Below are 25256 nucleotides of genomic sequence, written 5' to 3' on the forward strand. Positions count from 1 at the left end.
TGTATTTCCATTACAATAGGATGGCTTAGGGCTTGCTTTCTGCTGACACTTGTAAGAAATTTCCAAGACACTCCATTAAACAGAGCAGCATACTGCACGCTGGTTAGATTCTTGAGATGGCTGACCAACGTGTTTTCCATATTTTATATGCCAGCACTTCTCCCCCCCCCCCCCAGAGGAATATTACTGTAGTTTCTGTAGTTTCCTATTGAAGCATAAAACAATTTTTGATGGTTTGTGTAGGAGACCAGGCTGTTGTAACTGTATTTCATTGCTTTCGAAGAGATGGCCTTTTAAAAATTGTTTTGTGAGAAGCCATCAATAGCTTTTGCAAGCTGATGAACCCAGAATGAGGTTTCAAGAGAACATAGGTTTTCTTTGCATGGAGTTCTTCTGAAACCAGCAGGACAGAACTGACCTCAAATGCTTTTTATGTACACTTACATGTAAGTTAGATGTCTGTTTGGGTTTAATGTCTGAAGGAGAAGTGAAACTTTGTATTTGATGAATATGGCTCCAGGTGTCACAGTATCTTAACACACTGAATTGTTGTAGGACGTCATCCTAAAGTTCATACCTTCCCAACCACCTGCTGAGCAGATATTGTGAGCACTTTTTAATTTCTGAGAGCTTTCAGTGAATGGCCAAGGTAAGGCCACATAGAACAACGCAGCCGGTATTGCTCCATTATGTCAAAGGTGTTTTGCCATAACATGGTACTATAGAAACTACTTTTTGTTCTGTGTGACTGTACTGTGTGACCTGAAAGCATAGTACGCGCACAGGGGAAACAAACTGACAAAATTAAGAATCTGAGGTTTATTATTAAGGATAATATTTATTACACAAGATTCTACAATTATGTTATTGCCACATCACCTTGCTGAACGAAGTTCTCAGTGAGGGCTTGCCTGACGCAGCCAAAGGAACCTAAACCAAAATATGCTGGATTGAGAAACTAACTGGAGTCCACATTCTTCTCTAGGGAGTGAGATTTTTGGCTAACTCCCTCCATCCTTTCTAGATAAGCGCCGTGCTGTAGTCCGTCTGTAATGATCAATCCGGTTACCTCTGTGCTGCAGCTGCAGGAACGCGTGCTATTAGAAAACACCCGCGTTCCCCAGGCAGCGGCTGCTCCGGGCAGCGCTTGCTGCATGGGGGCGAAGGCGAGGGCTCCTGCCGGGACCTCTGCGGGAAAGTCCATAATCTCCTGCAAAAAGTATTTGAGTCATTTCATTAAATGGCAGGTAACTGTGTTTACACTCCCCCTCCACCCGTGGTAAACAGATTAACAACAAATGGCTTTATCAAGCAGCGTTATGCTTTACTTTTCTCTACTTTTTCAGAAGCCTCGAACCGAGGGCGCTATCTGCCAGGGCAAGACCCGAAGGCGAGAGAGGAAGGTCAATCTCCTAGGAAACCAGCCCGGGCCGCCGGGCTGCGCCCTCTCGCCGCCGGGCAGGCGAGCGGCGGCCCCGCGCCGCCCCCCGGCCCCGGCCGCCCCTGCGCGCCCGTGGCGGCGGGTCCGCTCCCGCCTGGCCGCCTGCCCGGAGCGGGGGAGGCGGCCGCGGGGCTCCGCCGCCGAAGGTGCGTCCCGCCCTAGGCGCGGCTCTCTCGCAGGTACTAATCGCCGCCCTGCCCCGGCTCCCTTCTGCATTTGCCGGCCCGCTCCCTCCGGAGCCAGCGGTCCCGGAGCGCGGCGCGGCCCGCGGCCGGGATGTACGGGGGCCAGCAGCAGCTGCAGCCCCTCGCGCTGCCCCCGCACCTCCAGCAGCAGCAGCAGCACCACTACTACCGGCGCCAGCAGCACTACAGCACGCTCCCTGCCGCCCGGCGGCCCCTGCCCTGCCGGGACCCGCCGCCCTGCCCGGAGCCGCTGCCCCGGCCCCTGCCCTGCCCGGAGCCCCCGCCGTGCCCCGAGCCGCCGCCGCCGCCGCGGCCCCTGCCGTGTTTCGAGCCCGCGCCCCACCAGCAGCAGGAGAGCAGCGTGGCGTACGACCGAGTGCGGACCTACGGCCCCGGCTGCCGGCGGGTGAGCACGTCCTGCTCCTCCCGGGCGGCCTCGCCGCTGGAGTGCTCGCACGGCTACCAGCAGGTCATCTCCGGCTGCGACCCGCCGCAACAGGTACGGCGGCTCTCCTGCCTCCCGCGCTGCGCCGCCGCTGCCTCCTGCCCGCCCGGCCGCCCCGCGGATCTTCCCGCCGCGGTGCCCTGTTCCCGCCTGGGCTGAGGCGGCGTCGAAGCCAAAGGACGCCCCGGGCCATGAGCCAGACGCCCTTGTGCCGCCGGGCACGGCGGGGAGGCTGCGGCTGGTTCCCGGTGAGGGTCGGGTCCGGTCGGGACGGGACGGGTTTCCCACCGCGGGGGAGGAGGCCGGGCGCTGCGGAGAGCCCCGGGCCGCATCTGGCCGCGGGGGTGGGCCCGGCCGAACCCTTCGGCAGCCCGCCCCGCGTGTGCCCGGGGGTTTTCCTTGGGAAAGCCGTTTTACCTCGGATTGAGCCGAGAGACACGTCCGTGTCCTTGACGGCCTTTAAAAACACGCGGCCCTTCCACAAAACACCCGTCTTGGGAAAAGCCACGGCTCTTCCGTCCCGGCGGCGGAGTCCCTCGGGCGCGGCCCGCCGGCGAGCGCCGGTCTGAGCCGCTCCGGCCTCGCCGCTCCCTGAGGGCCCGGCCTGGCCGCTCCCTGCGAGCTCCCGCCACCTCCCGGGAGCGGAACGGGGCGGTTTCGGAGCACCCTGAGGCCGTGCCTTTGGCGGCGGGTCTACCCCAAACCTAATCTGTTTAATCTGCTGGTGGTGGGTGGGTTTGAGCGGGCGGGAGGCGAGCGGCCCTCCGCAGCCCGGGGCCGGGCCGAGCAGGGAAGGCCTTACCTGTGAAGCAGGCAGCTATCGAAGTAACCCCTGTCTCCGTCGAGTGAGGAAAGCTTCGCATCTCGATAACCCGTTTTAATCCAGAACTCCTTAATTTTCTGCTTTTTCATTTGATTTTGAACGGATCGGTCAATCCCATGTTTGTTTCCTGTTTGGCAAATGGAGTTTGCACTTTTTTTAAAATCTTGAACTAATTTTGTGAAAGGAGCAGTAAAAAATCCAGTCGGAGCAGGGGCCCCGTGCTGCTGCAGCTCCCCTTCCCCCATCCCCATACATGATGGGGTGCACGTAAAAACACTTTTCTGCTTCCTTGATGCTACTCATGTAAACACCGTATGAAGGTGTGCGTGCTTAGTAGTTCTGTTTGAATTGACCGTGCTAATAACGTATGCGACTAAGCACACAGGGAAGTAATAGAGGTCACCTAGCGTTGCTTTAGAAGTCTTCGCGATGAATGTCAGTGAGCAGGTTTGCTGCACGCTCAGGGAATGGCTTGAAGGTATTGATGGGATTTAATATAATTTTAACATATGCAATCAATATCTTAGTTTAATCTTAAAAACCAAACTAGAAACCAATGACTTGAGAACAGCTTTGACTATAAAAACATAAAAGGAGATCAGAATTTATTCTTAGACCATTCTTTTCTCTTATACATCGGACTGATTTACTATCAGTAGGAGCAGGATTTGTGTGCTGTACTCAATATGGCAACGTATATTTGTTTCAAGTTGAACTCTGTGGTATAAAGATATTTAACAGTGAAAAAGAATAGGGAGCAAGACAATATGAAATCTGATTTCCTTTCAAAGCCATATTTGCATAGTTTAAGGTCAGCCTTCTTCTTCAGGATGGCTTCTGTAAATTCTGGCAAGTGAGACACTTCTCCGGGAGCTTCATGTGGCTTGGATATGACAGACTCATTCCTGCTGTGCTAAAGCTGTTAATCCCTCTTCTGCAAGGTGTGGGGCAGGAGTGTAAACACTGGTGTCTCACCTCCCAGATAAGTGATCTGCTCAACTAGGCTAGATGATAGTCTGAATTGCGTTCAATTAATTAAATATTCATTGGAACAGATACTGTAGTCCTAGGCTTACTCTACTCAGATGAGTAAGTGACCAGTGTGATTATAGACTCAAATGCTGTCTCTGCTTTAATTTTCAACATCTGTTATAGTCACTGAATCCATTAAGTTGTGCTGATGAAAAATAATTTATTGCTGAAGTGTTTTGCTGGATTAGACTTTAAAGACAAAAAAGGGCGGAGTTCAAATCGGGCTTTGTGTGGGTTGTGCTTTTAATAGTGGAGAGGGAAGGTGCTTAATAAAGATTATTAGGAAGTCATTAAAGAAGAAAACAGTAACAAACAGGGAAGTCATCTGGGAGTAGACAGAAGTTGCTATACCTGGTGCTGAGTGGGACCTGTCAGAAAGAAGCATTGGGTAGAGTGTAGGAAGTTTCTAAACGAGTTGATTCTGTTGCCCTTTGAGCAGATCATGTAGAGCTGCATAAATGGAATAACATAGTGGTACCCATCTTGTATAGGTGTTTTAACTTAACACTAGAATTTTCAGTTAACGGCAGCCTAGAGCTGTAGTTTAAGTTTCTTGCTGTTGATAAGGCAAAGGGCTATCTTTGAGCAATATTTAATTTACTTCTGGAGAGCTTTTGTAGATTAATGATAACAAATGTCTACATCGCTGTTGATACGCTGTCTTACTGTTTAGTCACGTGGTTGGTGTGTTCTGTTGTGTTGATGTACCTTTCTAATGAGTTAGAGGGAGGGAAAATTTGAAACTGGTGTGTGCGTATAGTACACGTGATTGTATTTTTTGTGCTTCAGGATTCAGTTTACTTTTTTTGGTCTAACTTTGTTTTATCCTCGGTGTAGAAGCCAAATGCTGCTCTCGGCCATGGCAAGCTTCACCTGGAGTAATTCATAGCAAATTTTGATTTCATCTGCTTGATCTGAACGAATAAAGTTGTTTAGAATAAATTCCCTTCCAGTGTGGCTTACTCGTGTGAACCCTTTTACCGTGGTCATGAAAAAATATTACATGGAATGGCACATGCAAGATGTCTGCTGTCAGTGCAGGGGGCAAACCCCTGAAAGCCTTTGTTAGGAGTTGTCTGTCTGTGTGAGGAACCTTGTGAGTAAGATCTTTCCATGGCTGGACTTGGTTCTGTGAAGTGCCAAGGGCTCTCGCCTCCCGTTGTGAAAATGGTGTAATATTAACCAGCTTGTAAGATTTGTCTGTATTGTTTCAAACAGACCTCAAAGGTAGCCTGCCATTTCCCTGTTTCAGCTGCCAAATGTAACTCATAAGTTCTGATTAGATGACTGGATCACTTGTAATTACCAAGGCAGTATGTTATGGATAAAAGGTTTTGACATAGGTGAAATTCTCACCTTAATCACTGGTTTGTCTGAAGCTGAGGGAAGCTTGTTGGAACAAAAGTTAGTGTACTGGTTTTGCATAAAATTTGCACATGATAACTGGATAAATCAATCAGATGCTTATTTTAAAATTTAAAAATCTTAAAGACTAGTAAAAAGCATTATGGAAGTGTTAGCATACAGATTTTTTAAATTGTTATTATAAATCTAGACCCAGAAGGACTGGTCAGGCTATAACTAATCCCAAGCCCAGTCGTACCACTGAAATCCACAGCAGGCTCTCCCTGTTAAAATCCCACCCTCCCCTTCCTTCTTGCAGTTACAAACTGTTGCATCTCCAAAGCATTGTGGGAAGTTAGAGAGCAGCCTCAGCCGTGCCCCTTGGGATGATGGAAAAATGGAAATAGCCCGAGATTGTCTTCCATCGCAGGGTACCTCCTGCAGCACACTCGGGCTGCCGGGGCGGCAGCTCCAGGTGGCATCCCCTGGTGCAGAGCAAGGTGGGTAGTCCAGGCTGGCACAGTCACAGGGTTCCGAGCTGCTCCGCTCCCTCCCAGCCTGTGCAAGTCCAGCCTGCTTGGCTGGTATGGGAGGGAGGGCAGGCAGGCAAATCCGTGTTTGTACAGGAGCGAGGGAAATGTCTCTGCATCAAAGTTCTTTGGAAATGAAAGAATTTGAGTATCTTAAAAATAAGCATAATTTTATCGAAGTAAACATTCTTAGATTCTGTATAATATTCTACATATGATTAGATTGTCCTTTTGAATATTATAAAAGTGTATTTCAACTTAAAATGCTCTAGTTTTCTCAGTTCTGAATGTATTCCTCTGAGAACACATAGGTAACTAGATAAAATAACTTTACACGTTATCCTCTCTAAACTAGACAGTGTGAGTTATGTATTCTAAAGCCCTGTGGCAGCATGATTTAGTTCAGGCAGGTTTGTCCAGCTTTTCAGTAAATTGAAAATGTGTCTTTTCATTTCATGTACAGTGGTCATCTTGTTTTCACGTGCCATACGGTGGTAGTCAGCTCTGAATCAGAACAACTACTGCTCTCCCACGGTACTCGTATTGTCGGAGCACCAGAGCACTCCAGGACAGGCAGAGCCAGTGGTGGGAGGCTCAGAGGTGCTGGGAGTCAGGGGTATATACGCCTGCTGCGAAGGAAGTACCAGTGGGTGTTCATTTTTTAAGTATTTTACTTTTTAGTTCAAATTCTGTAGGTGTCAGAGTGACGTAGGTGTTGGGCTGTCTGTCCAGACCTCCATATTGTCTCTTTGGTGTTATGTCTTGATACAGAGAGTTCTGTTGGCGCCGGTGGGTTCCCTTCCTTGACGGCCCTACCTCAAGTATGCGGAACGTGGGAGGAGGAGTAATCAGCTTTCTAAGTTTTCTGCAGCACTTAGAATTTTGAGATTCCTTAATTATTGTGGTTGCCGCCGGTTTCTTTTCTGCTTTGATTTCTCTTTCCTGGTGTTATTATGATTTACTCTTGGGAGATTTGGAAAACCGCTTCAGGCTTCCTAAACTTATGCAACAGTTCACAACTGGAAATCTGACCTACTTCAGAGCTGCTCTTACCTGGTTAAGAATGTCTCTGAGTCTGAGCTGCAGCTACATAAACTTCCTGAGCACTGCCTACAGGTTAAGGGAAGAAGTGATTTATTATGAAAATTGGAAGTTTGTACTGTGAGGAAGAACAAATAGTATGCTGTAAACTAACAAATTGCCCAGTCCTTAGGTTAGATTCAGTGGCAATTTTGCTTGCCTGGATAAAGACCTGGATGTGGAGACTTCAGGCAGTGTGTACGATTTGTTGTAACTGGTGGTGTCCACCAAATGGAAAACAGTGCCCGCAATCGCTTGTAGGCAGTGCTGGGAAAAAAAGGTGAAAAAATCTATTTGAAAATGAACAAAACTGCTGCTACTGATGGATGTCTGTAATGTAAAAAGGCAGATTTCATTTTTCATTCAAGAATGCGCAAATGTTCCATGTGGGCATCGTTGTTTGTAGGTGTCAGTTATGGAGTTTTGTGACCACTTTTTGTAGCAATTGCCACTGCTTGGTGCATTGGGGAGTGACCTGATGGCGTTTGTCGGCAGTTCCTCTGCCCTTTCGTTTCGGTGTTTAAGCAAAACACAAATTTTCTTCCCTTGGTGAAACAAAAAGTGTTTAAGATGTACATCCATTTACACCATCTGACCTTGATAGGTAACATGAAAGCCTGTAAGTAAAAGTGTCTGTGGAAGAGGGACGTGTGATCCTTGAAGACCTAGCCCAGAATGTCAGCTTTCGTTTGTATCCTCTCCTGTTGGCACTTACGGAAAATAAGGACTCATTCCCTCAGACCTGCGAAGAGGTGACGGAGAAGAAACCAACTTAGAGCTGAAAGTAACAGATTGCATACTGTCACCTTGTGTGTGGGTCCGTTCCTTTGGGGTGGAAAGGCCCTGGCTTTAAAACACTTCTAGGTGGTTTCGGGCTGTGGATCTCCATACGTTTGTACTTTGGGAATCCATGTAAGCCTGAGCTCTGAGCATAAAAGGTTTTAGAGATTAAAGTGCAGTAATCGCTGAATCTTTGCTTATTTTCTTCCTTGCAGGGCACTGTTCGAAGGATTATTATCGAGAATCCTGATCAGGTAGGAAAACTGTTCAGTGCTGGAGTTCTGCTCCTGTAACTCTTCGCTGCTTCATTATCCTGATGGGCAGAGTGCTCAGCAACCTCCGTCTGGGGATGCTAAATATGTTGAAATCACGTGGCTCATACCTTTGATGGGGAGAGACGACATTGTTAGGGAGCGAAAATACTACAGAATCGCCAGTCACGCTTCCTGCCTCTCAGCAGCTGAGTCTCTATTAATGTGCTTCACACATTGCCGGCGGAGAGGAATTTCAGTTTCTACTATGTTTATTCCAAATCCTGTCTAGGCAGAAGCACATTATGTTTCCAAATGGACATAAACTCAAATGTACATATCTTAAAGAACCATATCGCAGTGTATGTGTCTTCGAGTTACAAAAAAACCCTTATAATTTTTGAGTCAAAATTATACTAATTCTGAATTTGCTGTTTGAACACATTTATGGATGTTTTTATTAAAATGTTTTACAGGAGCCGTTATCCCCATTTCTTAGAGGGGCAAATTTCTGTCCTGGAAATAATGTCATCTATGAAAAGACAATCAGAAAGTACGAGCTATTAAATCCCCACCAAGTAAGTTGGTTGTTTATCTTACCTGCTGCAAAGGAAGATAGAGATGGTACTAGAAAAGTACTGTTTCTGGGTTGTTTGATTTTTTATTGGGAACTACTGCCAACCTGAGAATTGCCTTGTTGCAGTATAGGACACGTACACAAAGTAAAGGAAACACTTTCTGTATGCAAGAATAGCAGAAGTTGGAATGTTTGCTGTATTTTTATTAAGAATTTATTATTTCAGACTAACGGTGAAAACTGCTGTTGCATCTCTAGCACTGTCGGTCTTTATCTGAATATTGACTGAGAATTAGTTTCTTGCAGTAGCTTTACAACAGAATGACCGGTATCAATTTTTAGAAACAAATGAATTGAAAAGACAATTTTTTTTTTCTTTTTCTACTCCTTTTTTTTTTTTTAATTCCCCCTACTTATTCTTGAAAAAAATAAATTTGACAAAGCCGCCTGCAGTTTCATTGTAGAATTGGTGTTTTGTCAATAGCAAAAATATTACTCCATTTTTATTGCTCTGGAACACTTACTTCCAACAGCAAAAAAAATTGAAGTGAAGGGTATTTCAGAGTGATTGTCCTTATCTGTTTTTTTTTTTTTTTTCTTTTTTAAACTGAAGTTTTCATGCCATTCTGGATTTTAGATAGATAAATTAGGTGCGATACCCATTCTCTGAAGTGGAAAAGGGGAAAAAAGAGATAATTATGATTAATAGCTTCTTTCTTTCCACAGATGGTGTGCAAAGAAAATAATAATTTAAAAAAAAAAGTGTGGAGCCTAGTCCTAGAAACCATATTTCTGCTTTGGTTTGTTGTTACCCAGGGTGTATCTGGATTTAAGGCAAATCAGCAGTGTAGTTTTGAAGGACATTTCCCAGTCTCCCACCACATACCGCTCTTCGGTTTACACTGCACGTGGTCTTGGACCTTGCACACTAGACTTTTCAGGTGAAATGACAATGTGGTGAAGGAGCGCGCCCCGTGTGCTATGGCTGCTGCTGCCTGGGCAGCCCGACCGAAACCTGGTGTAAGGCCTCCTCAGCCGCAGAATGGCGGCGTTGGGTCCTCACTCTGCTCCTCTTGTGCCGCTGTGTAATGCAGAGTATCCGAGTTCTGATGTTGTTTCAGCCTTTTAAATGTAGCTGCACTGTGAGTTTTCAGTTAAAGTTACCTGCAGCCTAGGACGTGCATTTATGTACTTCTGCGTAGGACACAAAATACGTACTTTTTGAAGCAAACTTGTAAAAGCTGTGATTTAGAGGAACAGTTAAGTTTGCTGAAGTTGGTAACTTCCAGTGCTTTGACTGGAACACAAACGAGTTTTTAGTTTATTGTTTTGGTGTGTGGTTTTGTAAACAGCACTTTTCTGGGATTATGAAAACAAGGCTCATGAGTCCCTTATGTATTGTCCACTCTGAATCTGGAATTGCTGAAAGCATTTATAGAGGAGAAGGTCTTGAGCCATTTCCTGTGCTAGCATTTTTCTGAAATACTGTAAACTGAGTAAGTAGTTCAACTGGAGCTCTTTTTTAATCTCTAAAATACTTAAAGACGATATACACGTGTGTTAAATTCAGTAATGGAGGTCCCATTGCCTGAGTATGGTATGAGTAATAACATAATGAACCATACAGCTCAGGAAAGGCGTCTCTTCTGTGCTTTGCATTTGCAGCTACCAAAATTTTAGGAGTTGGTGAATTACAACCTTGAAGTGTGAAAGTGTGAGGCAAACTCATGTTCAATTAGGAAAAAAAAAACAATTTTATTAGGAAATATAGTATTTTATTATCTGAAACTGTTGTCAGTCTCTCTGTGCACAAACACATTTCATTGATTTATATATCTATGTTAAGCTTTCATCTCATTAAGCTGTGTCCAGCAGCTTAGAAAAATGCATTCTTGTTCCTAGGAGAAGCAGTATCAGTTTTCCCAGTGTCAGATTCCACAGCAAGCTGATCAATGCCATGCTGCCCAGCCCTGCCAGCGCTCGGAGCAGTCCCAAGTCAGTCACCAGTGCCAACAGACACAGACCAGTAGCCCTTGTGAAATCATTCCAGTCTCTGTGAGTGATGACTGCAGAGGAAGTACAGTGAGGAGGGTAACAGTTCAGACCTGTGAGCCGGTAAGAACCATTTGCTGAATGTTGTACTATTCACAGTGTGGTTTTATTTTGTATGCAGTGCAGAACTTCACAGGTAGGTAAAAGTGCTAATCCCCAATCTCGGAAGTTTTTGTTCAAACTCATAGTAGGGTCATTGAGCACCATACAGCTCTTGTAAGTAAACAGCAGAGGTTGTGTGTCTGTTGCAGGTAGCTGTGTATGCTGTGATTGCAGATGTTGCCTAGAACTGTCCAAGACGTTTTTCTTAACAGGCTGTTAAGAAAAAAAAAAAAAAAAAGAAAAGAAAAAAGTGCTGGTTTATGTGTTGTATCCTGCTTCTTGTTGGCATAGACCTGTGCTTAGGTGTACTGACTGATCATCGCTCTGCTGTCCTTTAGATGTGTTAAGTCTCGCTGGTTTGTTTGGTTTTGTTCTTTATCTGGGAGCGTTACCCGTTGATTGGGTCAGGTTTCATCTGTCTTTGTACAACAGAGATTGAGTATCGTAAGGCATATGCCTCTGGTTCTGGAGAAAAGATCCATTAATTTATGAACTCGACATACATCGATTCAGGATTGATTTCTACCTGAGCTGATCAATAACGACTCCAAATATATTTCAGTTTGATGAAGAAGGATTTGACAGAGGTTCACTGGAAGCACAGAACTAGCTTCCTTTGGCCTTCGTTTGAAGCAGGGTGCAGGTTCTGGAGAGTTTCAAAGGGCTGCAGGAGCTCGCGCCACATGCCTGCTGTTACTTCAGTTAGGGGAGGGAGTGCGGCAGCCCTTCCTGTGCATCTGTTTGGGACAGAGGTGCTGAGACAAACGCACTTGGTGGCCTCAGCGTTAGACCTACACGGAATCCTCCATAGCCCGATGCTCCCATGAACCAGCTTAGGTCCCCTCAGTTTGGGCTGCTGGCAAAACTCTTACTGTTGGTGTAAGTGAACGTTTGAACTGTGACAAATTCCTTTTTCACAGTGGGGAACGCTGCACCTGTCTGCTTTTATCTGGGTGCTGCCCACAGGCGTTTTATCCACTTGAGCTACCAAAGCGCGTATATTAATGAGATTTCCTAATGCTCAGCACTTTCCATATTAGCATAATGATGATGACTTTGCTGTAGAAGGTACTATGTTGCATATTTCTTGTTGTAAAGGAACGCATTTATTTCTGTATAGTTTACTGAAAACCAGGAGACATGGAAGACTCAATACCAAGGAAAAGAACAGCATAAACAAATGGCAGATTAGTAAGAGCAAACAAAACTGAATCCACCATACTTGGAGCGTGTTCATGTTCAGCTTTCATCCCGAAGAAGGGATTCTGATCTTCTTGTGTATCTTCTGCCAGGTGAATTGCTCTCAGGAAAACAATGACCAGCTGGACTGCCGCTATTTCGGTGAGCTCCTCGCTGAACTGAACCGCAAGACCAACGACTTGTACAACTGTTTGCTGCAGCACGTGGAAAAGATAGGAGGAAGGTATTGGCTTTACATGTCTTCTGTCATTTCTGTGTTCTAGAAATCTGGCATTGCACAGTCGAGAGGACGGTATTGTTTGCAAGCTGGTTTTCTTTTTATTCCCTGACAATTAGAATTGATTGTGTATTTTACATGTTCATCTAATTTGCTGAGTAACTGCGGATATAAAAATTCTATAAGCCAAGTAGATCTATTGCTTTCTCAAATTGTTTAGACTAATACGCAGTAAGTTACGTATCCCTTGTCTACACGTAGAGCAAAAAAGCACACTCTGACGTACATGTAATGATACAATTCTGTTAGTACATCCTGAAGAAACAACCAAATGTCCAAATTGCCATTTCCTTTGTTCTGTCGTGGTGTTATGTCATGGATTAAAAGATGGCCACCGTAAGGCATAAAGCTTAGTATCTACATGCAAATGAATGTTCAGCGTATTCTGCTGAGCCCTACGGATTGTCTCTGAAAAGAAATGCAGACTCACAGAGCCAGTAATCTGAGTCTTCACAGCGTTCTTGCCCTTCCCTCACCATCACCATCACTTCGTTCTTCCCCCCTTGCTCCCAGTCTCCTTTGGTGCTTTCCAAGTTCACTGAAGTAAGTGGTCCCATAGCAGGGGAAAAGTGGGATATAAGCATCACAAAAAACCTGACGCCGCAAAATAAACGCTTCAGGCATGCCAATCTATTGCAGCATAGTTCTGGGTAAACCATTACCCAGCCACTTAAGAACGTAATTGGGTTAACGAACATAATTGGGATAGCTGCCCAAAGAAACAGAGGTAGTTAGCCTGTGTTGACTAACGGTACTGCTATTAGTGTTCCAGTCTCCTCCGATATTTCTACATGGAGTCATAGTTAACAGCTCGTGTTGCCTGGCACCTTAAAAGCTCTTAATCTGATAAAGAACCTTTCTTGCTCCATATTTTAATCTTTATGTAGTTGTGAATGAGGATATGAATTCTTAAAGTTCTCAAGAAGCTTTCTGCTAATTGGTCTCTTGGATTTTGTCTGTTTTACAGGAACCATGACATTGAACTTACGTGCCAGGTAAGCACCGGGCATGCTCTTCACAAGCTGTTCCCTGACATGTAGTGCTATTGACAACGGTGTGGATCTTCCAGCAAATTAAGCCAGGCCAGTTCAAGTGAAGGATGCTGGTCTTTGTTAGCTAATGGTTCCTGCTCGTTAATAACATTCAGAGCCGGAAACCTACTGCTAGGTGTGGCTTTGCAAATGTGACGGTATTGAAAGGAAACTCTAGTAATTTGCATTATTCCAGTATGCAAGTCAAATTTTGAAAGTCTTTCCTGCTGTGGCAGTGAAGGTTTCATTGTAAAGCACACTTACACAGTTGCGCGTGTCTTCACCGCGCGTCTTTTGCAAAGGATCGTTCACTCTCTTGCCAACGATGCTGCCGTTCAGCAGCGTGTGCCGTCAGGCCCTGCAGGAGGTGAACGCTGCCTCTCGCGGGAATGAGGGCAACGGGGGCCGGCAGAACACACTGCCCGCGTCTACAGAAGGCTCACTTCTGTGGATTGGGCCACCAACAGAACCGTCAGCACCTCTGCTGTCTTTAAAGGCATTGTGTGTATGGCAGAAATACTTGCCTAGGATTAAATTACGTGATGCAATGCGACGTAATCGCTGGCAGCATCTACCGTGACACACTGGTCATCTTCAGTTGGCCCACAGTCTGTTCTTTGTTCAGAAACACGAGATTTGCTCATACACAGGCTGCTGGGAGTTCTGTTTTGGTGTCAGCTGTTGCTTTCTTGAGAGAGGATTGTTTTGAATACTGCTCTTAAAATAAATGTGAAACTCAATGATTTGAATATCTGCTTGATGTATCACTTCGTCTCAGTTTTTATATGCCACACATATGTAAGACTTTGGAAGTGTTCTGGATGCACTTTCAGCTGTTTTCATTCTTACTTGCCCTGCACTAAATGTAGTTTTCATAGTAAAGCTGTTCAATTCATGAAGAAACCACGTTATGATCTACCAGGCAAAACTCTTAATCGAGATGTCTCCCCTTTCCTCCCTTCTTTGCTTAGACTGAAGATATTGAAGATTTAATTCCTAAAGGACTGTCTGAGGCAACAAAGCAGCAGATTCGTTACCTCCTCCAGGTACGTGAGCAGGGTGGAGGGGGTGTGTGGAAGCCTATGGTAACTTGAAACACTGGAAGCTGGCTTGCACACCCCAGGATTTTGTACATAACATACTTTGCTCTATATTGTGCTTTAAACTAAGCATTACTGGTGCTTTCTTGCCGTTCCACTGGAAACCATCTTGGCTTTTGACCAATTACTGGAGAACGCAGCTCTTCATCTTCTTGTCTGTGTTGTATATTAATGCTTTACTCCAAAACCGAAGGGCAGGCAGTAGGTGCTTTACTGAATGTTGACTTGGGGTATCAGCCGCCACCTACATGCAATGCTTGTAACTTAGGTCTCACCTTTTACAAAAGTTCTGGTTAAAATCCTCAAACCTAACACGCCAGTCTGAGGCACGCTTACGACACTGGGTAACAAAACATAACCATTACTGGTTTGGTTCCATTTCTAAAGCCTTTGGCGTTTCTTCCAATCTTGCTTTTCAGCTACTTGACCCTCCCAACCTGCCGCTTCAGTCACCAGCCACACGGGTTTGGCTGGAAGGCGATAGGGCAGGAACGTGAGGGTCTGATAACGGCTCTTCATTTTGTTGCTTCCCAGCTCTGCAGCGCTCTCTGCAGCGTGTTCTGTAGAAAACACTTGGCCTCTTTGTGAAGCGCTCTGAAGAGAGCTGAGGGGAATGGCCCCTGCCTGGGATAAAACATTAAAAACAGTGGATCCCACTGTCGACTCCAGAACCATTTGACATGTAGGTACATTAGAACAGGATCCCGGACAATCTGCACTGCTCGGCAGGCGTGGTGAGGTCTGGGTCTGGTCCCCCCGCGGCAGGGTAAGGGGACCCCACCTGGGAGCTGCAGCGTGGAATCGCTGCCTGGTAAAACAAATCCATGAGAATAAAGTTGGTCTGGCCTCGCAGCTGATCCTGCTTTGAGCGGGGGGGTTGGACAAGGGGACCTCCCGAGCCCCTTCCAACTTGGATTATTCTGTGACTCTTACGATGGACATTGACACCGCAATATTCCGTGCCCTCATGTCAGAGCAGGTCCCAGGAAGCTGGTTCAGCTCCCCTCCGTGTGAACGAGCTGAAACACCCATTTCCTGTTTTCTCTAAATTCAGCTGGTTTTACATTCTCACCTATGCCTAAAAAACCCGCAGCTATAAGGCCTCTTGGGAAAGCAGATGTTGTCAGCGTACACCCGGAGCTGGGTGCGGTACGATCCTGAGGTAGCTGCCAGGCTGCTCAGGCAGAGACCGTGCTGGGTGTGCCCAGGGCCTCAAGTCCAAGTGCACGGAGAATTTCACTGTGGCAGTACACGACACCTCTGGAATTCAGCAACCTCTAGCACTAAGTAGTTGCTGAGTGGGGATTTACTTATATTTTTATAGTCTAAATTCAACCATTTTGTCTTTAATTCCTTCTTTTAATCTACTCTTATTGTATATTTCACAATAAAACCAAGAAAACCATCAAGTTAAAATTGAAATTCCACTTTAATTAACAAACAGGTGAGTTTTACACTAGAAATGTTATTTTTGAAGCCTCAGTCACATAACAGCACCAACGGGGATAAAAAATATTGATGGAGATCTTGCCAGCTTGCTTCCATTTAAATGACCAACAAACAAAGTTAAGGGAGAGCATTGGAAGAGAAACAGGCAGGAGGATTTCGCTTTTGTCCGGATAGTTAAAAATACATCTTGTGCACAGAATATCCAGCCCCTCCAGACAAGTCAAAACTTGAGGAATTGCTCTGTGTGTTCTTTCAGAGTCTATTTTTCTTCTTCCAAATATTAGAAATGTATCATGAAATGCAACAAGTTGTGTTTTAACATGAATCACTGCAGCTGTTGACATGAATTAAAAGAAGAGTGACCAGTGCCATGTAGGTGTCGTGCACTACTGCCTGCCTTTTTCGTGCAGTTGACTCCTTTAATCTTTGGGATCTTTTCCCTTTTAAAGGGAGGAGTTGGTTGTATGCTTTTTTCTTTATTTAATTTTTTAAAAAATTTTAATTAAATTCTCTTGCCCTTGGGCTGACAGTGTGCTTTGCCAGATCGCACAGATGATGACTGATTTGCTCCTCTGTGGCTTCTCAGGTAGGGCAGTAATTTTTTTAAATCAGCGTAAGTCACAAAGCTCTGAACGCTCAAAAAAAAATGACTGTGCAATATTACCACATTTATTTTTCCCTTTATTGGTGAACAAATGCAGTTCTTTGCTCTCTTGTTCCTTCCATTTTCAGAACATTACCCTGTGTTACAAGGCAGCAATTTAAACCTATGCCATTTGCAGAACTAAGTGCATGAAAATGTATTTCTTCGCAGGAACTGTGGGCACGCCACAGAACGGCCTGCAGTAGTTCTAGGAGAGGAAGTTATTTTCAGGGGTCTGGCAGTTCCCTGTTCCACCTGTTGTCAAACACATTGTACACAAAGCTCGCTATTTAACCAGGAGTGTATGTTTTCTTTCCTCCCGCTTCCTAGATGAGAGTGACATCAGATAAATCGTTGAGACTTGTGCTTTCCACTTTCAAAAATTTACGTGAAGAGCTCTGCCATTTGCAGGACGACTTGGGGGTAAGCTGTCCTTTTCAGTTCCCATGGCCTCATCCCTTTGGTTTCACCTGTCTGTAGGAAGTGTGTGATGATGAAATTAACTTGTGAGGGTCAGACTTTGGGTGCTTCATGGAGATGGTTTACTACGGAGTGCAGGACTCGTGCAGGGGATGAGGTCAGACTTCTTCCTAGCAGTGGTTTGCAAGGGTTCTATTTGTTGAAGCCTAAAAAGCCAAATACTTTCAGAGGAGGGAAAGACTCTGCTGAGTGACGTTCGATTAAAGCTCTGAGCTGGCATACACCGGGCGTGTGGCACCAGGGACAGGGCCCGCACGCCCAGTGCCTGCTGACGAGTGCCATTCAGGCGTCGGAGGCCTGGGCTCCGCTCGCTCCCGACAGTCCCATTCCCCACTTCACAGGAGAATCCGCTGGTGGCTTTACCGCTCCAGCGGCTCTCCAGGGTACGGGCATCCCCACGTGAGGCTGGTGCCCTGCGGCTGCCGACAGCCAGCAGATGTTTCTGCTTCCCTGGCAGCCGTTGCTGCCCCCGCCGGCCCGAGTACTCGCCCCACTGGAAACTTCACAGCATTCTCCTGTAAAATGCAGTTTAGGGAGGGGAGGGGGCGTTTGAACTGTCACCTTTCACACAGAGCAAGGAGTCCATGCAGTGAAGTGGTCTTAGTTTGGAGTTCTTCTGGGTTTCTGTTTAATAACTATGAGTAATTCTTTCTGGGACAGAGTGCGCTGTGTCCAGGATCCCAGTGCTTACCACACAACACAAAGCCACAGCTACTGCAGTGATGGGCAGCTGTGTGCTGTGTAGTTAAAAAACCCCCATAGTTTCAAGAAAATTCAGTATTTTCTCAGTTCTAAAACATCTCTTGCTAATTACTCAGTATGTTTCATTTTGAACATGGGAAAAGTTTACTGAAAAATTGCAGCTATTGACTGCGAACACTTTTGCCTTACAGAAGTTAGAAATGGACGGTGTCTTACTTAAGAAGGATTTGGCTTTTAAGGATTCTCAAGTAAAAGAATATGAAACTATGTTGACTTCTCTGAGAGAGAATAATCGTCAGCAGCAGGTAAATCCACAAACCTCTTTTCAGTGTAATTAGTCAGCCGAAACCTCGCCCGTGCGCTGACTGCTGAGCACTCCGAGCAGCTGCTGCCTGCTGCGCGGCTGTGTGTGTGTGTGTGTTAGTTCTGCCAGACACCAGGCATTCATTCCACGTGTGCTTTCCAGCAAGGGCTCCGAGAGAGCACTGCGAAATGCCGCTCCCTGGAAGAACAGCTCCTCTCGCTTCGGCTCAGTGAGGGAGAGAAGGATTGTCAGCTAAAGGAGCTGGAGTACTGCAAGCGTGCCTTGGAGCAGGAGGTCCAGAGCCTCAGGCTACAGGTACCGGGCTCACTTGTTCCGTGTTTGGTAGCTATTACACACAGGTACAGATGCACTGACATGTGAAAATTAATGATGAAAACTCTCTTTTTAAAATAAAAAAAAATAATTTTCTGCAGAGCTGCGCTAATCCAGCACTACAGACCACCACAGATGAACTCTCCAGCCGTTATGTAGAGATGATCAATAACTTGAGAGAGGATAAAGACCGTGAGATCCGCAGTCTTAGGGTAGGTGCTTAACTTGGCACGTGTGCATTCCTCACGCTGTACGATGGCAGGCAAACAGCTGCTGTTCTAATGAGGGAACAGGGAAGAACTACTGTATTTCAGGTATCTCTTGGTTCTGCAATTACTTCAGACGCAGACACTAACGACGGCTCAGCAGCCCTTATGCTAGAACTCAAAACTGTGATTTTAAAAAAAAAAGTACAATTCCTTAGATGTACAAATTGGGGATTAATCAGATTAGCAGTCTCTCCTACAGACACCTTCTGTAGTAAGAAACTAGCCAAAAAGCCAGGCAACAGAAAACAAAAATAAATCCCGGTCAAAACTGGACGTAGGAAACATCTCATTTAAATCACTGTAGTAATATTTTACCATCCGGGAAGACAGTTCAACTTGTTCAGTCTTGTATTGGCTTTACTGCGTTGTAAAACTGTTAAACTGATACTGGGCTGAATTCAGTCCAAGTAGCACTTTCTGCATTTACTGTGCTGCTCAGCATTCTTACTGGAAAAGCTCTGGGTCTTGCTGTTCATGGTTTTAATGAAAAAAATACATCTGGAGTCCTAGATACATCCTAAGAGGTGACTGCAGGGAGCACCAACCACCTGACTGTTCCCTAACCTCTGTCTTCTAGTCTCAGTTATGCCAATTCCAGCAAGATATATCGGAGAGAGCTGGAAGTAACAGCGACTTGCAAATAAGGTTGCAAGAACTGACGTCGATGCTGGAGGAGAAAGATGCTTTTATTAAACAACAGCAAGAGGTAAAATAACGCAACTTATTTCTCTTCTAAGAATTTTTGTATTTAAGTCCCCACTTACTGTGTAGGCGGAACCTTAGCAGGAAGTCACTGTGCTCTCCTGGTTCGGGAGCTGGGGTTAGGATTTTTTAAAAGTGAATGCTATTCCTCTGCCAGCCTTGGGGGAGGACAGGCTTTTTCTGACTGCTCTTTGAGAGGAATTTCTGCAAATATTTTGTTGTGTTTTTAGTGAACTAGTACTTCATAAAACAGTATTTAATTTGAATGTTTACTTTTGGTTTTCTCAGGACCTCTTCAGATTGAAGCATGAGAAATTATCAGGCAGTCAGTCCCCTGGTGTAACAGCTATCATCACGAAGAAGTAATGTAGCTATTCACCTTTCTTAAAAAAGCCTCCTTTTGGTTCTCCACTGTGTAGCCTCTGTTAACCAACCTATTCCTGCAGCTGTCTTACTGCTGCCTGTGCAGCTTAGAGGGGAAAAAGTCGAGACAGGTTTCCTGTCCGAGGAGGACTCAGTGATAGGCACTGCAGCAGCAACTGCCAGGGTGGCCAGCACGTCAGAGCGACACTGGCAGGGCTGTACGGGCTTTTAGTCACCAGGGGAACGCTTGGGGGGTTAATGACTGGAAGGGCCATGTGGCAAGATTGGAGTCAGCGATCTGGGTATGCGTGCGCAGAGTTCGGTTACAGGTTTGCAACTCTTCTAACACAGGTACAGGAACCAGTACCCTATTCTGGGTCTCTTGTCTGATGACTACAAGGTTACATCACCTGTCAATAAATCACAAACGATTGTGATTGAGAGGACTGGAGAGATATGGAAACAGGTAAGTTTACCTGGAGATTGACTGTTCGGTCTCTGGCATTCCCAAGTATTCACTTTAACTTCAAAGCCAGGATTAGCCAAAACTGACATCTGAGCGAACACCAGTGTGTTAATTTAACTGGGCTGTAAGAAGCAGAGAGACCGATTAAAATCAAGGAACTGTAAGTCTGCTCCAAGAAGGTGGTAATTGCTGGGTGGAGTATAACTAAAATACCCTTTTGTTGTCTTTGCTGACACGTAATTACGTTTCACAAAAGCAGGGGCGTTGCTCTAACACCAGCCTCTGCCCTCACGCACAAGCAGCCTTTGGGCACCACCGTGCTGGGGAGTGAGTTGGGCAGGAACTTCTGTGCTGTGCTCCCGGGTGCGGGTGTGTTTTGGGTGGGCCCTGCTCCTCTGAACCATGAGGATTAACAACGCCAAACTACTGCTAGAACATATGAAGCACCATGTCCCTTGCACCGAGACAGGGCCGTGACTAACCTGGGAACTGCAGGCGAGTGGGGACTGTTGGAGGAGCGACTGAAAGTAAAACCAGAAAAGCAGGAGGGCCGCAGTGGCTAGTGCCACTCCAGGGCACAGGGCAGCGCGGCCGAGTCTGAACGCAAGGAACGGCTTGAGAAGGATCAGCAGGGCCAGGCCACAACCACGTGTGCCGAACCGCGGCTCTGATGATGGCGGGTGCAGAGTACGGCAGAGCGGCTCTGTGGGGACTCATCCAAGGACAAGACGTTACGTGGGCAGCCTGTGCAGAGGGAGGGTGAAACACCTGGCGTGTTCTGAAGGAAATGTCACCTGGAGTAGGACTGGGTCACTAAAAGGCAGAGGTTGCTGGCGAACAGCAGTTTCATTACTGCTGTCTCAAACTCATCCAGTTGCATTGCAACCTAGTGAAATGTCAAGGAATTACCCATTCGTAAAGAAATTACGCTGATAAGGCTAAACTCCCTCTCTCCTCACTTGAAAAGTTTGTCCTGCTTCCCACTGTACCAGGTGGAAAAGAGGAGTGGATCTGCAGTTGAAGAGATCAGTATCATTAATGAGAACCGCTTATATTTTAAGTTTCCCAAGGTCTCTATCAATCACTAGGGCAAATGGCCTTGCTGCAAGATAAACTTGGTAAGTTTGAGGAGAGCCAATTTCACCTTTACTCCAGGCTTCACAAGTACTTTTTCTGCATTTCTGTGCCGTCGGCCAGATCTTTGTATCTGCATTTGTGATTGAAGAGCAGTGCTGAGAGGTGTCCAGGTAGTGTGGCTTTTACACTGACTGTCAGGCAGTGATCAGTTCCGATGCTCAGCCCTTGAGGATACGCAAGTGAAAGTACTTAAACGTTCTTTGTTACACTGATCCTGGTTATATTAGAGAAAACTTCTAGGGTAGAAATTTTGTATTGCCTACTCTAGGTATCTGAAAACTTCCTGTGCTTGGCTGTTTTCCCAAGTACAAAACCAAGCTATTTTCCTTGTTGTTGTGTTTACTGGAGACATCTGCCAGTTCTGCCATCTGCCCCTTGCTGAACAAAGCCGTTTACGGCTTAATGATACAGCTCTGACCTTGCCAGCGCCGGCTGCTGCAAGCACTGACACGCTGGGTGTTTGTTCAGGAGGGAAGGAAGGCTCGCTGGCCCCTTCGGGCACTTGGAAAGTCAGGCTGCTGGAGAAAACTGATACGTAATTAAATGAGACGTGCTTTAGGTACCAGGCAGTCTTGCTTTAGATGGTAAGAGATAAGTTTGTGTATTTTCTTCTAACAAGCTGCTTTTTTCTTTCAGGAATGAAAGAAATCTCTGAGCCATCAGAGCTGCTCAAAGGAGTTCACAACTAAAACTGCTTTACTTTCTGCTATTTTGCCTCCAACAAAGGCTTGATAGAAAAGCTGAGGAACACATTAAGCACAAGGAAGCATGAAGGTGATGGAAAACCCTGTCTCATTCTGATCATAAAGAACGAACTCTGTTACCTGTGTCCATCATCTGCCACCACACCTGGCACAAATGTCACTTGTACTATCTCATGCGCTTACTTCTGCTCAGAAGAGAGCACTCTGCCATGCTTTTGTGGACTTCAGATTTTCTTGACATGGCTAATGTCTGTTCTTCAGCCAGTCCAGAAGCAATCTAAGAGACAAAAAGATGTCTGAAACCTTTTCCTCATCGTACTATTAGCCATATTCTTCTGTCCTGTCTACTCGTGCCGAGAAGCGAGAATGATATGAATTTACGTCCCGTACGCATGGAAAGGCTGGTTTCGGCACAGAGGCACAGATTGCTGCTTGATCTACTGCTGCCTGGTGAAGATGAAGCAAACCCAGAAACAACCTTCATGGGGAACTTCACCTCACTGAAAAACACTTACCTTGCATCTCCTGTGTATGGCAAGCTAAAACACAAAGGAAGATTACTGACCTTAAACTCACCTACCAAACTGGCGACTACCAGGGTTACCCGGTTCGGGGAAATGATTGGGCAAATGCTAATTTCAAAGAATGCCACTGACTTCCGAGTTGACGTCTGTTCAGCTGAACCTTTATAAGCCCCCAAACCAGCCACAAGTATTTATTTGCAGTGCTTAAAAAAGAACTTGGTATATTTTTATATAGAAAAACTTAGCATGAAAGTAGCTCATAGACTAACTTTTATTATCAGACCAACCTTCCACGTACAATTTTTGCTCCTTGCAGGACCACAAAAATTCTCTCAAAATGATTTGGTATTAATAAGTAAGTAGATGTCTCAGCAAGAGAGTACAGAGAATCATAGGGGAAATCTGAAACTGTGCAATCAAAGGGTGCTGGCTCTTCATCACGGGGTTCTTGCTTGGCTTCATTTCTGCAGTCCTGTATTTCTACTAACAAATAACCTATATCATAGACAATGTTTAATGGTGAAAGAACGCTGTAGGTGATGTGTAACTATGAAATAAACCTCAGTGTAACTTCCTGAATCACGTCTGTCTGTACTGGCAACATCTCGTGTCTACCTGATAGGCTGGAAGGGGTTGTTACAGGTGGGGTGATACTGCCTTTTCTTTAAGACAGCTTGTTCCCCTAAATGCACTTTTACAAGTAAAGGACTAGTGTTGGGTCCCTGCTGCTGCCAGTCCCCCAGCCAGTTAATGCTGGGACGTCAATGACGGCCTCATGCTCTTCGCGATGGGGAGAAGGAGCCAAGCTTAAAACCTGCTCCTCGCACTGCTCCTTGAGTGCCTTCAGCAGCTAAAAGTGAAGAGTCTGCACCACTGAACGACACTCACTTCAGCCTAGCTCTATAAAAAGAGGTTTTAATTAGCTAAAATTTAAGTTTCCTCATTTGAATGAGGAGTGCCTTGCCACGCTGAAATAAATAACTAACAATTAGATTCTAAAGTAACCCCCTCATTTCTGTGTAGCAGCTAGCTACAAGGTACCTATAAACACAGAGCTAACATACTGATGACAGAATGGTGTCATCCCAATAATGAACAATTTTAGTTACGCTGTCATCTAATGACTTTTCACCTTTAGTGACCTAAACAATAGACAGAAAGACATAAAAGAGGAAGAACACCAGGTTTGGTTAATGCCATCACACTGTGCAGTCATCATGACGGAAGGAGACGCAGAACCATTTGGTGACTTACTGTGGGCTTTGCCACGATCTCGGCTGGGCTCGGCTGGCCAGCAGCGTTCCGCAGGGGGCTCGGAAGGTGCTAGAACAGCAGAAACAGGAGTTACTAACGGCCACGCTCCCTGCGCCCTCGCTTCAGCTACTGCCCCGGCAGTGCGGGGTACGGACGGACCCTGGCATCCAGCAACACCGATCAACGCTTCTTTAACTCTGGGTGACTAACAACTGTGTAACAGCAGCACAAAGCACTAAACGCCCTTACAGGACAAAGGTGCAGGCTCTGAACATAGTCAGAGCTGTTGGGTGGGGGGGGTGTAATTTCATGACAAAAGGCCATGATTAGGCAAATGAACTGTTACGCATCTAGAGCCGGGATTCTGTTTGGAAACACCGTGACTATTCCCCATACTTGAAGAGACAGGTAACATCATCCGACTTACTTACTTAAAAAAGCCCCGTTTGCTAATCCGGAAAGAAAGACAGACGTCAGTACTGTACTGTGTAGCAAGGATCAGCTTCTCTAAGGCTTGTTAAGAGCAGTTTAATGCTTCTTGTAACAACACATCTTACTCAGATGACATGAAGCAATAGATACTTGTGAAAAAGCTGAATTAGACAGTAGAAGCAGCATAATGGGCATTTGGGGCTGGTTTTGTTTTCAAACCAGGTTTATTTAAAAAGCAAATTCAGTACTTTTTCTATTATAAAAAGTACATATTATTTGCTATTGCCTCTTTTCTGTTGAATTGAAACTGAATTACATAACAATTTCTGCTGGAGTTTACGCAAACACATTTTTCTCATTTACTCATCTCTGTAAATGCTAGTTATCACCCTAATGATACTTATGTAAGTAAGTATACACAGTATACTTTAAATAGTTTTTCACTTCAATTTCAGGTAGGTCCACTAAGACTTCTCATTTTTTTCAGGAACAAATTAGGAAAATCAAAGCCAGCATTTACTTCCTGTGTTGACAACAACACCCCCCCCGCCCTATCAGGCTGACTATCAACAGCGTAGCTGAAGAAACCCTCACTCCTCACAGATCTGACAGCACGCATCTCCTTCTCACACCTTTCTACTACTGACTTTTCCACCCAACTCAATACACAGTATGGAATAAAGGTTTCTCTGCCTCAGCTGCAAAACTGAAGGCAAACAGAGTCCTGGTTCAAGTTACAGACACCTTCGGCGTTCTCTCTGAAGAGTCGACATAGACTGTGAATACTACGTCAAGGTAACTTACCTTTACCTTGAGAGCACTCTGCTGGTGTTCTTCTCTCAACTTCATTATCTTTAATTGTGGGCATCTGAAACCTGAAGAAAATAAAATACAGATGATGATCAAGACACGAATCACTTTTACCTGCTCCTGGATTTTAGGAGTTCGTAGTCTGCCATTCAAATACAAAAGCGCAGTAAACAGATCTGGCATTTTAAAGCAACCCTTCCACAGGTTTGTGAAACTCACTGCTTGCTCGAGCAACCATGACGTGTTTGTACCTCACCGCAGGAGCAGGCAGAGAAATCCAAACACGGTCAAGAACAGCTGAACATCCTCAGCATTGTGCTCCCAGGCAGTGAACAGCGATGCAGCATGCGGCACCTTTCCTGCTCCTGCTACTGGGGCGTGGCATCCTACTACACAAACACTGGGCAAGGTAATGCACCCCATTAGTTAGCGTT

The 25256-nt window shown here is 45.6% G+C and overlaps 1 protein-coding gene and 1 long non-coding RNA gene across 3 annotated transcripts; one reads left to right on the forward strand and one right to left on the reverse strand.

Moving 5' to 3' along the window:
- Window positions 1-1717: 1717 nt before the first annotated feature.
- On the forward strand, window positions 1718-19982 carry POF1B (POF1B actin binding protein). The gene is made up of 14 exons (XM_086470211.1): window positions 1718-2125; window positions 7876-7914; window positions 8388-8489; window positions 10391-10603; window positions 11935-12065; window positions 13087-13114; window positions 14122-14196; window positions 16673-16765; window positions 17716-17829; window positions 17991-18143; window positions 18263-18373; window positions 19008-19136; window positions 19421-19494; window positions 19847-19982. Exons 1-14 carry the CDS (start codon window positions 1718-1720, stop codon window positions 19980-19982), a joined length of 1806 nt encoding a protein of 601 aa, XP_086326337.1.
- LOC147414908 (uncharacterized) lies at window positions 18332-24850 on the reverse strand. 2 transcript variants are annotated; one of them, XR_015183777.1, is made up of 5 exons: window positions 24817-24850; window positions 23581-23649; window positions 20444-22079; window positions 19972-20083; window positions 18332-18439 (listed from the first exon to the last, which is right to left on the reverse strand). It is a non-coding gene; the product is annotated as an uncharacterized LOC147414908 (long non-coding RNA). The 2 variants fall into 2 exon arrangements; XR_015183776.1 differs by having other exon boundaries at window positions 19972-22079.
- Window positions 24851-25256: the final 406 nt, after the last annotated feature.

Source organism: Leptosomus discolor, chromosome 9, assembly GCF_034619465.1.
Source record: "Leptosomus discolor isolate bLepDis1 chromosome 9, bLepDis1.hap2, whole genome shotgun sequence".
NCBI classification, from domain to species: domain Eukaryota; kingdom Metazoa; phylum Chordata; class Aves; order Leptosomiformes; family Leptosomidae; genus Leptosomus; species Leptosomus discolor.

Bases quoted from the DNA above. Each gene is read 5' to 3' on its own strand.
- POF1B (XM_086470211.1), top strand. From the start codon at position 1,718: ATGTACGGGGGCCAGCAGCAGCTGCAGCCCCTCGCGCTGCCCCCGCAC. The intron at 2,126-7,875 runs GTACGGCGGCTC...TCTTCCTTGCAG, and splicing joins GCTGCGACCCGCCGCAACAG to GGCACTGTTCGAAGGATTAT. The intron at 10,604-11,934 runs GTAAGAACCATT...ATCTTCTGCCAG, and splicing joins CAGTTCAGACCTGTGAGCCG to GTGAATTGCTCTCAGGAAAA.